Below are 13,104 nucleotides of genomic sequence, written 5' to 3' on the forward strand. Positions count from 1 at the left end.
TCTATAATCCTATCTAAAAAATAACAATTCTTTTGGAGGAGTACATCTTAAGTTGTTCCTGACCAATGTCTGAGGTAATTGGCAGCCATCAGTGGTATGGGGAGAGGCCCCAGGAAAGGAGACTGTCAAGAGCCAGTCTAATGACTCCACAAACTGTATGAATTTTGTTGTCTTTCATCTGAGTATCCTTCTCAGGCATGAAAAAACATAACACTGATAGCTTGTCGGGGAGACCAGAGGAGGCTTTACTATCACAACTAAATAAAGTTCTCTGAAGCCTAGGAATAGAACACTTTAGGGGGTATTCCATCAGGGGAGTAAGACTTGGGTAGCAACAGAGTTTCAGAGGAAATTCCTCATCAGTATCACCATCATCTGTTGCATTTTACTTAGCACCTGCTGGGGCCAGATGCTTATAGATATCTAGATAGATATATACTTAGCCCCGTGCTTGATGGTGTTGGTAAAATGATGATGCATCCTGAATTTTCCAAAATATTCCTAATTCCAACTGTTTTAACTTTTTAAATAAATTCCTGTTCCAGGCCATGTATCTCTATTTTTCTTTGAGAACAAGTTTGTTAGGAATTCGTGAGAAGATGAAGACACATAGTCTCTTCCCTGAAGGATCTGGCAGTCTTCTTGGGAGCTTCATCCCAGTCTTTAAGATAACAACACAGCACTATGAAGACTCTCTTCAGTAGTATGAGTCTTTTAAGTGCTGTTTCAGGCTTTCAGAGAAGAGATCACAGTCAAAAGGGGCAGTCAAAAGGAAAGATTTCATGGATGAGGTAGAAAGTGACTTAGACGTCTGGGATGTGTTGGAAGGGATTGGTAAAACAGGTGAAATGTATTCCTGGAGGGTAACATGGTGTTGCCTCACCTAGATAATAAAGAGTGAGGGGTTGGGCCTGTAGGGAGCAGGTGTGTTTAGGACATGAGTGAGAGAGAAGGCTAGGAAGGTCAATTTCAACCTACTGAAGCAAGTTTTAGGGTTTTTTTTGCGGGGGGGGGGGGGTTGTTTGTTTGTTTGTTTGTTTTAATTTGACAGACAGAGATCACAAGTAGGCAGAGAGGCAGGCAGAGACAGAGGAAGTAGGAAGCAGGCGCCCCGCTGAGCAGAGAGCCCGATGTGAGGCTCGATCCCAGGACCCTGGGATCATGACCTGAGCCGAAGGCAGAGGCTTTAACCCACTGAGCCACCCAGGCGCCCCTGAAGCAAGTTTTAGATGTCAGCTTGAGGGATATGGCTGTCATCCTGTTGGCAATGGAAAGAACATGGGAGCATAAGGTTGCCTAACCTCACAGTCCAGCTGCATCAGCCTCCACTGTGTAACCCTGGGCAAATTACCTTAGTTGGGGCTCAGTTTCTTTGTCTAAAGATTAGGGATATTGATAATATCATCTACCTCATAGAGGTCTTATGAGGTTTGCAATACTTCATCAAAGTGTCGATCATGTTACCTGGCACATATGTAGTGTTAGCTATAAGTTATTAGGGCACTAAAGTGACACAGTTAGGGAAGGAATGTAGGAGGACACTAAGTAGCACAGAGAGGATAGATTGGAGAGAGAGGAGACTAAAGCATGAGGAGACTATTCTGGTAGTAGTATAGTATAGTACTGTAGTATACTATAATAGTACTAGTAGTAATATAAGCAGAATAGTAATAATACTATAATACTATTACTATAGTAATAATACTATAGTAATATAAGTAGTAGTCTAAGCAGTATATAGTACAGGCTTGACCAGCAATGGTCAGGAGAAGGTAATGAATCATTCATTCATTCATGAATCATTCTCAATTTAGATGTTGAGAGGGAAAAACTGACGGGTCTTTCTGCTAACTGGGTAGTATGGTCTCTAGCTGGTGTGTTGGGTGTGGGTCTTTCGGTGTCAGAGCTCAGACCACGCACCGTTGTTAGGGTCCGTGATCAAAGGAACGAGACTGACACAAAGCGAAAATCAAGCAAAGCTTTATTTCGCACCAAGCATCGAAAATCAAACTGACAGGTAGGAGCCATCTCTTGCAAAGAGACAACAACGATGACCCCGACAAGGTCACTCCCAAGAAGGCCGCTCCGGATGAGGCTGCTCTGGACAAGGCCACTCTGGAGGAGGCCGCTCTGCAGACGAGGCCGCTCCCAGGACGAGGCCACTCCTGACAAGGTTGCTCCCCGGACAGGGCCGCTCCCAAGAAGAGGCCACGCTGGACGAAGCCGTTCCCAGGACAAGGCCGCTGCTGACGAGGTCACTCCCCAGATGGGGCTGCTCCCCAGAATGATGCCACTCCAAGGAGGCCACTTGCAGCGGCGCCACGACCTGGGGCAGTGAGGCCACCCGTGTCGGGGCCGCGGGTCGGTGGTGGCGAGGCCACATGCTGTGGTGAGGCTGCTGGCGGCGAGGCCGTTTGCCGTAGCGCCACTGCCTAGGACTACGATGACCAGGACCACCATGATGGCCACGATGCTCTGACTGTCCCGAAGACTACCCTGACAGCTATCCCAACGGCTATTCTAACCGCTATCCTAACAGCTATTCTAAAGCTATTCTGACTCCTCCTACTACTCCCCCCAACCCCAGCCTCACAGACTAACATTTATAGAGGTGGTTGAGACCAGCCCACACAGGTGGCCAGTGGGATTTCAACTCACCACAGTAAATATATGTGCACCCCACTGATTGGATGTCTCCATCTGGCCTGGCCCACCCCTATATCTGGGGTTTGCAACTAAGTTCCTCTGGCTAACCAGGCCCTTACACCGTGACATTGCTTGGAAGAAAGAGAGGGGAAGTGTTGGTGTGCTTGCTGTGATCCTTGAGAGGGTGGGGATTGTAGGTAGAACAGCGCCCTCTGATGTGGTGGCACTTGGGACATTTCAAAGGTCCCCTGCCTCCTACTGCCCTAATTCCTTTTAGTAGGAAAGTTTTAGGCAATGTTGTTAAAGACCTGGGCACTGGAGAGGGTAACACTTCAGCTTTCCTTGAGTGAGCTGAAAACAGGCCTTTCTAGGCCGGAGAGGAGATTGATGGTCAGAATAGAAGGCCCATAGGAAATGGGGAACTGGAGAAAGAGGATTCATGTGGGAGTAGGGCTGAGGGGTACGTCACGAGGGAGAGAAGCACTGAAAGAGGAAGTGTGAGAATGCTGAAGACATGCTTAGCCCATTTCACAGCCTTGCCCCTGCAACTCCCTCTGTGACATCACCATTGACACACTTGGCAACCCTTGGGCTTTACAGAGCATTTCCCTTGTACTGAATTTAAGCTCCAAATGTTCACTGCCTTTATTTCAAATGTTAGACAAACTGAAGTCACATGAATCTTTGATCCTGTCAGGGCATAATCAGATGATAGCTGGGAGGAGAGGAAGCATGGGAGTGGAACCATGTTGTTGGATAAAATGTAATTATGCTATTTGAGAAGGAAAAACAGCTTGGCCTTGAACACTTTTATAAGCATTAACATCTTACTCTTTCCCTCTTGGGAAGGGGGCTTTGGGGGAAACAAGTGCCCCTCTCCCTCAAGTCCTTCCCTGTGGGAGTTCCAGCCCAAAGAGTGGATCTGACTCCCGAGCCAGCCCCAGAGCTAATCCTACCCCAGAGTTAACTCCCTAAGAGAAGTGAGGCAAGTCTGGACTTACCACCTGGTCTAGCCCCTGCTCTTGGGGACCCTGGAGTCACCTAAAGCCCAACCCACCCTCTGGAGTTGGGTGTTGATCTTCTCTTTGCTTCAGGAAGCCAGGTCTGTGAATATGATGGGGAACTAGACACCAGGTAGCCACCAGAGAAGAAACCAGTTGCTCTTAGGAAACTCAAAGCTTCTAGACAGACTGTTAGAGGGAGGAAATGAAAAGGGGGATTATGGGGTCTCAGACGCTGCCTGTCAGTGTGGGACTAAGCCCGGATAGCCAAGACCTGTGCTCCAGCAACATTTCAGAGGTTGAGAACACCTCTGAAGTGTTTCTCGAACAGCAGAAGCCTCTAGGCCAGATCCCATGGTCCCCATCAGTTCCCACTGCACACTTGCCACAAGCCACAGGGTTTCTCTTTGGAATCTGTTCGGAGTTTTGTTTTTATCTCTTTTGCATTTTGTTTTCCAGAGTGGAACACTTAAGGATCCGGACTTGAGCAAGACCCCACCTCAGCGGCCAGCCCCCCAAGGTTGTTTACAGTATATTCTCGACTGTAATGGCATTGCAGTAGGGCCAAAACAAGTCCAAGCTTCTTAAAGTGATTGGTAGTTCATTTTTCAAAGCAGAAATTTTAAGCCAAAAACAAACAAGGGAAGAAAGGAAAGCGGGGAGGGGAGCAACAGACCCTCCCCTTGGTGCCGTTTCTGCGTTCTTTCAATGCTGACTGGACTGTGTTTTCCTATGCAGTGTCAGCTCCTCTGTCTGGTTGTTTACCTGTTCCTGTTCGTGCTTGTAATGCTCACTTATGTTTCTCTGTATAACTTGTGATTCCAGGGCTGTTTGTCAACAGTGTACAAAAGAATTGTGCCTCTCCCAAGTCCAGTGTGACTCTATCTTCTGGGTGGTTTGATAGTATTTTTTAAAGTATTACATAATGTGGGGTGAAATAGGACTGGGGGGCTAGACAGGGAGAAACAAAGACCACAAAAATAAAACCCAACTCCTCTCCTTCTCCCCCTACCCCCAGGCTCCGATTAAGTCACCCCCCCACCCCCTGCTTACCTCCATGAGTGTGCTTGGGATCTTCAGTGAATTGTGCTTTTTGCTTCCTTTCTGCATGACTAGGGTAAATAGATAGAAGTTTAAGAGATTTTTCAAGGTCTAATTTCCTAGCTTCATCCGTTGAATCTGAAGGCATCCACCTTTTTTCCCTTTGCTAAAATTTGGTGCAGTTTGAGTTTATGTGATAGGCTGGCTGTGCCTGTAGAGCTCTTGTGTTTTTAGTGATGACATGAAATATAAAGAAAAAGCTATTTCCAGGAATGTGTTCTGTATTTGACATCCCAGTGTACCTTATTTTTTATTATTAACTAATTAGCTATGAGATTAGACAAAAAAAAAATGGGGCCGCTGATGTGCAATATCAAAGTGAACATGTGAGTATTTTCTGTGCGTTGATCTCAGTCCCCCAAGTTGTTTCTTTGTTGCTGTTTCTGAATTGGCCATATTATGCGCTTCTGTGGAACTGAGGCTGCTTTGTATTCCCCAAAGCCTGACAGAGATGATTCTTGTACAGAGATGATTCTTTAGCAATTTTGGACATAGGATGCAGGAAACCACTGAAAGTCTAAGAAGGAGTTGACCATTCTGCTCTTGGCCTCTCCCTAGGCAATCATGAGACCAAATCAGAAATGTCCCATTTCACAGAGGGGTATACTGCCTACAGAACTCTGAGGTGGACTCCTGCTTTCATTTTCAGCTGTTACAAGAGCCCTCTGAAGGCCAGAGAATGAGAGGCTTTATCTTTCCTCGGAAGAACTGTCTCTGGTTTTAGCTTGTGTGTGTTTGGGACAGAGTCTCCACAGCCATGTGGCTATTGAAGAAACCTCACCAGTTTGTCCTCTTTCCTCTGACATGCAGTTACTGGGCAGTGATGAGACAGTTAATTAAAGCCTCGGCTTCAGTGCCTCATCTTGCCATCTCCTAGCCATAACTGGGATGGGCACTGAGTGGTCTTCTCTAGCACTGTGGTCGATGGGAGTTCATGCCAGCAGTTTGGATTTTAAAGAAGCTCTACTGTTACATTCCTCTCACTTCCATTCTGATATGTTACCGTTCTGGATTCCAGGTCTGAGGAATAAATAATGTTGATAGTATGGTGTATGTGTCAAGGGCATGTGCCCTAGTTTCTCTGTTGGCTGCTGGCAAATTCTGAGGCTACAGGGAAATGCACTGAGTGTGAGTGTTCTCATCTGTGATCCCTCCCTTAGATGGTGATGGTGGTCGGTCTGTTGTAAATATATACATATATGCATTTATGCACTTCCAGGTGGGTTGCATAAGAATCAGGTCCTTAAATACCTCCCAATCTGATGAAATGGTAGAAAGGAATAGAGCAACATTTCCCAGAATGGAGGAATACATTTTCATTTTTTATTTTTATTTTTTTGTCCAAGTGGTGAGCTGATGGTGGTGTTGCTTCTCTGCATGTTATCAGTGTGAACATCCAGGTGCTTTTCATGTGACATTTGTGAGCCACAATACAAAGTTGCCATTTGAATTCAGTCAGGCTCCAGGGTGGTGTTAGCCAGTTTCTCAGGTTGGGGAGAAACTGATTAGGGCTCCTACTGCCAAATGCAAGCAGGCAGTGTGACCTGACTATCATATGCCCTCAGGCAGCATGCTAAGGGCCAACTCTGTGGCCTGGGGGACATCCATGTCACAGTATAGGATTGCTGTTCAGGTGTTTTGTATCCATTTCTTTTCTGATGTTGTCCCCTTTTTTTGTACCAATCCAGCTGGGAAAACCTCAGCCAATGCTGGAAGTGTGATTTAAGTACCTCTCTTTTGTGACTCTCTTGTACAGCTTAATGTGCAATAAAGGAAAAGTTATATCTGTCTTCAGTGTTAAGTTGTAAAGTTTCTGGCTATTCAAGCATCTCTGTCCAAGTGGGAAAGAACTCAGGTTCCTGGTCTAAGAGGCTGAGCCATCAACCTGCTGTACTTTACAAGAAAAGGCTGATACAGATGAAGCCAGACTTTGGAAGAGGCAAAAACTGGCTAACGTGAAAGATGCTGATCTGTCGTCTTCATCTTTACTGGTTATCTGATTTGAACTTGGAACTTCAAGTTTTCAATCCAAAATTCCATTTATGTATTTATGTAAAACTAACTCTGGTATTCATTGGTAACTGATACAGTGGAGCCCATGCCATGTAGCAGGGAGATGGGCTGATAATCTTGGGTGCATAGTGGTGTAGATGGATAATTCTGCCTCTGCAGAGGGTATAGGTATTCTGGTGTTTCTAGGATATTAAGTTACAACACAACTCCTAGCTGCTCTTGGGTTTCTATAAGCCTACTCCTTCCAGCTGGCTCATGAATGTGGACACTGAGAGTGAGACATGAGAAATTGGATCTCTCAGGCTAATTATGCATCATTTCCACTAGTCAGTATGCACTGACGAGGACATCTTTTGAATTTTACTATGTCAAAAGATGACTAAGGAACCACCGCCCCTCCATCTTAGCAAAATCTGGGCAATCAGGTATCATGCTTACTGCCTGGCATCTCCCAGAGGAAGGATGGCCTTTTCCCCCTCCAGACCACTGGATGGTTTTCTGTCTCCCGCTGAGAGAATGGTATCCTGGTCCTTTGGGGGTTGGGGGTGGAGGTGAGGGGCTGCTTCTTTCTTTCTGCTGTCTTTTGCACCCACAACATCTCCAGGGGAGAATAGGACTTGGATTTCTGGAGTTCACCACACATACCAGAGAGGGAGTAGAGCCCCCTGAGGATGGTACTACGAGACAAAAGAGCACATGGAAACAGAAGATTGCCCCTAGTCATGTGCTTGAGTTAATGTTAAAATGAAGCCCTGGGGGGTGGGGGTGGGGCATGGCAATCAGGCATGTGCTGGTCAGGAGCCAGACACAGCCCAAGTTCTGTAAAAACAATGCAAGTCTATGATCATTAGTGATCATAGTTTTTAAAGTTTTTAAAGAACTTTCTTGTCCATTAACATCTTTGAAACACTACTTCTTGAAAGACAACTAAGACTCGGGATTACCCTTTCATAGTTTTATGGTTAGAATCACCAAGTCCCAGAGAAGTGTGCTGACTTGCTTGGAGTCACTGAATGACTGTCTTGACTTTGTGACTCCCAGACCTGTGCTCTTTCCACTGCCTTGTACTGCGTCTATAGTGTGGAACTTGAGACCTCCTAGTAAACTATGAGGCAGGTTACCCTCTACCTGAGAAACCTCTGGGGAAGTAGGGTGGGGTCCCTCTGGTCTAAGGGGCCTTCTGTAAAAGAGCTTGCTTCTGATCAGGGGCACTCATCCCATGGTTTCTTCCTTGTCCTCCTGACTTCTGATGTGCCTGAGGTGCTGTGTCTCTGAGGAGGAGCAAGTAGTGGCAGATGTATGAGGGAAACCAGGGGCTGGCTCTGGAGCCTGACAGAGCCTCGGGTGGCTTCTTGTAACAGAGCTTATCCTTTTTGTGATTAACTAACCTCACCCTTTAAGACATAGATTCTAATAAGGAAACCCTTTGATACGGTTAAATTATGAAGTTTTTCTTGTACTGAACCTAGGGGGCCCTGGGCAACCCCAAGGAATGCAGCCCCCAGGCAAGGTGATGCCTCTACGCCGGCCTCCCCCTGGACCATCACTGCCACCTTCCTCCTCTTCCTCCTCCTCCTCTTCTTCCTCCACCACCCACGGAGATGCACCCTCCAGCAGCAGCTCCCTGGCAGAGGCCCAGCCACCCCCGGCTGCTCCACCACAGAAGCCCCAGCCTCACCCACAGCTCAAGTAAGAGACAACTCAGCAGCTCCTTCCCCTCCCTTCTTCCTGCCCCTCCTCACAGGCCTTAGGCTCCAGAGCTGATAGAAAGCACCTTCAATCAGGCTTTCTTCTACAGATATTTTTGTGGAGCTTTTTTGGATTTTGGTTTTGGGTTTTTTGGTTTTTTTTTGTTTTTGTTTTTGTTTTTTGTTGTTGTTGTTTGTTTTGCTTTGTCTTGTTTTGTTTTGTTTTGGTTGGGGACGTGGTTGGGGGTTGATTAAGGAGGGTAGAAAAGAAGGAAGTGAAAGTCCAAGGTCTAGCTAGAAGCTCAAATCCTTTCTTCCTGGGGAATGCCAATAAGGCAGAGTCACTGCCCCTTTCCTATTCTTACGTTAGCTAAGGGTTCTTTCTTCCTTCCTTCCTTCCTTTCTTTTAATCCTATCTCCTATTCTTTTTTCCATTCCTTTTCTGTGTGTGCGTGTGTGTGTGTGTGTGTGTGTGTGTGTTTCTCCCTCTCAAAATTAAAAAAAAAAAAAACAAAAAACCCTCTTTCCTGCCTCTGACTCACAATTTAGAGTGTGCAATCAGCAAGGCTGCCCAGAAGGGAAAGTAGGGGAAGGCGTTAAATCCATTTCAACTTGTTACCTTCTGCTTTGTCAGAAGGAGGTCGGTTTCTGGTATGGTCATCAGAGGAGGGTCCCAGATAGATGCCCGGAGGAACTCCCATTTTCTTGGGCTTCCTCACTCCCTAGAAGCCCTCACCACACTGGATCCTGCTTCATAGGAAGAACTGAGGGCCACTGGAAAACAGTAAAGCTGTACTAGGGATGGACAGCAACTGGATGTGGATGGCGATCAGTTCTACCCTCTCCTCTAGATCTAGAGATGCCTCCTTCCACCAAACAGAGACAGCTATAGCCTTTCAGGGGTGGGAATGACCCATGAGTGCTTCTCAGAGTGAGAGGTGATGGGCATCTTTAGGGAGGGAGAAAAGGAGGCCACTTAGACATGGTCTAGTCATTGCTTAGATGAGTAAACTGCTCAAAGAGATTTGATTAATTTTCTTTCCCCAAACCACTCTGCTAGTTAGTGGCAGAGCCAGGATTCAGGCTCAGGTAGTCCAGATGACCACTTTCTCTGGGTCTTCCAGCCCTTGTGGCTGGAGGGACATCACCCACTCCTGCTCCCCAGCTCTGGCCAGTGGCACATTTCACATCTCACCTGACTTATAACTTCCCCTCAATCCAAATGTTTTCTGCTGCTGACTTAAAAATCTCTCCCGCCTTCTCATTAGCCGCCACTGGCCCCAGTCTGAGAGCAGATCTTTGGGTTACCATTGCCTTTGGGCTAAAGTTGTTGAATAGAGCCGTCACCTGGCAACAATCAGGAGGCTTATATCCAGTGCCCCTGGCTGTGCTTGCAGAGGGGGCCCTCCCTCCCAAAGGCCAGCATGTTGGGGCCCATTGCCAACCCTAATGGAAGGCAGGGTTTCTGTTCACAGTCACTGCAGGAGAGAAACTGCTCACACTCCTGTAGAGGGGAGTTTTGGGGGCTGCATCCCGAATGTAGGGAAGGGTTGGGAGCCCTAAGACATCAGGTGAAGATTTCTACAGCCAGAAACTATCAGGAAAAAGACACAGTGAAAGTCAAGGAGACATAGCAGACTACTGGAGATGCCAGACCTTATTCTCTTCTCAAGTACTTGGCTTGGCCTCCCCTCAACCTTCTTGACCAGTTTTTTTTCTCTGAATCCCTAGTCTTTCAGGGGGAAATCCGGTTCCTAGAATATGTGTGATTTGGGTTTTTAATTAGAAAACTGCTTAATGTCCTTATGTGTACCAGATATGTATCTCGTTTGCCCCTGGACCCCGAACTGCACAGACCTCATATTAGAGCTCCTTTGAGGAAGGCTACAAAGAATGGTCATGTCCATTTTAAGAGGAAGTAACTTGAGGCCTTGGTTTATTCCAAGTTTATTTGGAATCAGAGAAAATAAGCGGAGTATAAAGACCTGAAAAGGCTTGAGGAGAGTATTTTACCAAACATCTGCACATCACAAATGAGAAACCAAGACCCAAAGAAGCACAAAAACGAGTGAAGGGCAGATCCAAGACTTTACCTAGGTTTTCTGATGCTGGCATTACCACTTGACAATTAATGGAAAAGAGAGTACAAAGAGCCTATGGTCCCCTGGCTGCTATATTTCATCAGAAGGGAAGGGTGTGAGAGTCCTAGATTCTTACTTACTAAGTTGGGACCTCTGAAATGTAGCCTGTGGGCCATTTAGTTTAGCTTAAGTATAAGAAACAGTCTTTGAGTCACTCCTCCTTCTTTCCCTTTTCTCTTTTTCCCCTTTTCCCTCTTTCTCTTCTCTTTTCCCCCTTCTCCTTCTCTCCCACACTGCCCCCATCCTTTCCTATCTTAACAGCACTGAAGGTGAGGATAATAGCACAGGGGCCTCCCGGGCCCTGGCAGTACTCCATTGCTGACTTTCTCCTCCATCACCCTGGTCTCCCTGGGGTGGGAGTGGGGGTTCGGTTGTGTATCCTCATGTCACCGTCTTTCCCTGCCTCACTGGGAACACCCCCTCTCACGTTCTTTCTGGTTTTTATCTTCAAGCAAGTCGCAGTCCCTGACAAATGCCTTCAGCTTCTCTGAGTCCTCCTTCTTCCGGTCTTCAGCCAATGAGGATGAAGCCAAAGCGGAGACCATCCGGAGCTTGAGGAAGTCCTTTGCCAGCCTCTTTTCAGATTAGCTCTCCAGCTACTCGGGGGCGGTGGGCACCTAGCCCAACTGGGAAAGTTATCTGAGACATTTACCAATAGTCAGCCACGCTTGGTGATATCCCAAGACCTTGATGTGTGTGGTCCCTTCCTTTGCTCTGTTGTGCTAAGTGATATTGTGCAGCTCAGAAAAGACCATGTGAAAGTCTCAGGGCAGGTGCCTAACCAGCAAGGAACCCCTGACATCAGAGAGAATAGAGCTGCTTTCCTGTAGTCCTGAGAGTTTCCTCTGAGGTCATTGTTAGCTGTGAGTATAGTGGCCTTATTGTGATAGTGCCCTCATGTCTTATTCTTCTTCATAAAACCAGGATTCCCTTCACTGAGGACTCTGAGCTTACCCTAGCTCAGAGGCAGTGCTAAGCATGCCCCCGCTTTAGTCAGTGCTGCCTGTTTGGGGACCATATACTTACTCCAAAATGCTCTTGGCTCTAAGTGTTAGGAACCTACCCACACTTGGATCCCTTGTCATACCTGTTTAGCTGTTTAAAAGACACCTGTGCAGCACAAGAGATTCCTCTACTATCATGGTAAAGCACCTTTAGTCTGTCGATATTGGAGAGAACAAGGATCTGCAGTCCCCCCGCTCCACGTTTTCTCTTCTCTGGAGAGCAGTTCTTAAGTGCGTGCAGCAGTGATCTCGAGCTCTGAAGCTGCACTGTAGAGAATGCATGCCACTGTAATAGCAGTATGCCAAGTTTTGTGTTCATCTCCAAATAAATGTTAAGACCTTTGGTGCAATAAAAGCAGCAGCATTAACCAGCATTTGATTCAGCCATGAGGTCTCCCCTAGGCTACCCTTTTGGCTGAGAGAGTATATGTGAAGCATATGTGTGTGCTTGCAAGTGTAGGGAAGGGAAATGTCTAGGAGAGTGACGCTGTTTGTGCCAGTATGCTTGGGAATGTGTTTATGTGTGAGTGGCTATTTGCAAGTGGTTGAGAGTACGGCTATCCTTTAGATGTCACTTATGTTGGGCCTCTTGACATCTCCTGGTGAATGCTTCCTGCAGGACAACTGAACTTCCTTTGGTGACTCAGCATTTCTACCAATTTTACTGAATTTGTAGACTTTCTAATAAGCATAACACCCTTGATCCTGTGGCAGCCAATTTAGACCTACTTGTCTGGTCCATCAGTCTCCTCAGCTAAAGCCATATGAGGGTGCCAATGAAGCTGGACCCACCTGCTCTGATGAGACGTGTCTCACAAGCCGGCCTCAGGCCTCCTAAAAAGGTCTGCAATTGAGGGTGGGCTCCAAGAGACTTTGCTGTGGCTTCTTCACAGCTCACACAAGAGTAGGTTCCCAAAGACCACAAAGTCCTGTGAAGATAAGCACCACATCTGCACTAATAAATGGAAACCAGTGTATTTTTTTTTAAAGAGTTTATTTATTCATTAGACAGAGACAGCAAGAGAGGGAACACAAGCAGGGGTGGTGGGAGAGGGGGAAGCGGGCCTCCTGCCAAGCAGGAAGCCCAATGCAGGGCTCAATCCCAGGACCCTGGGATCATGACCCTAGCCAAAGGCAGATGTCCAAAGACCGAGCCACCCAGGAAACCAGTGTATTAACATTATATCTATATAGTTTCCAACACATACCATCCTAACCCAACAAAATAACACTCAGCCAAATGCCACTATCTTGCTAACCCTCGTCACAAGCAATAGATGCTGAGAGGCCAGAGAATGAAGTTCTCTGACATCAGAGTCTCCTTTCTAAGTCAGCCCATGATTTCAAGGTTCAAGGATCTAGAACTCTACCTTCTTCTGCCACTTGTAGTCACTTCTGCCCCCTACCCCAATTCTAGAAATGTTTAGTAGAATGCATTAATTTCACTGAAAAACATTGAATGCTTACTATGAGCATAAACATTGTGATGGAGTAAAAAAGTGTTTACTAA

At 46.6% G+C, this 13,104-nt stretch overlaps 1 protein-coding gene across 1 annotated transcript in view; it reads left to right on the plus strand.

Moving 5' to 3' along the window:
- The window catches only part of SYN2 (synapsin II), a 218,066-nt gene extending 206,077 nt beyond the window's left edge, over positions 1-11,989 (plus strand). Inside the window, exons 11-13 of the mRNA XM_059161765.1 lie at positions 4,107-4,167; positions 8,231-8,450; positions 11,043-11,989. Of these exons, the coding sequence (XP_059017748.1) occupies positions 4,107-4,167; positions 8,231-8,450; positions 11,043-11,178 (417 nt within the window). The 3' untranslated portion in view covers positions 11,179-11,989. The remainder of the gene's footprint in view (positions 1-4,106; positions 4,168-8,230; positions 8,451-11,042) is intronic.
- The last annotated feature ends 1,115 nt before the right edge of the window (positions 11,990-13,104 follow it).

Source organism: Mustela lutreola, chromosome 2 (assembly GCF_030435805.1).
Source record: "Mustela lutreola isolate mMusLut2 chromosome 2, mMusLut2.pri, whole genome shotgun sequence".
Lineage (NCBI taxonomy): Eukaryota > Metazoa > Chordata > Mammalia > Carnivora > Mustelidae > Mustela > Mustela lutreola.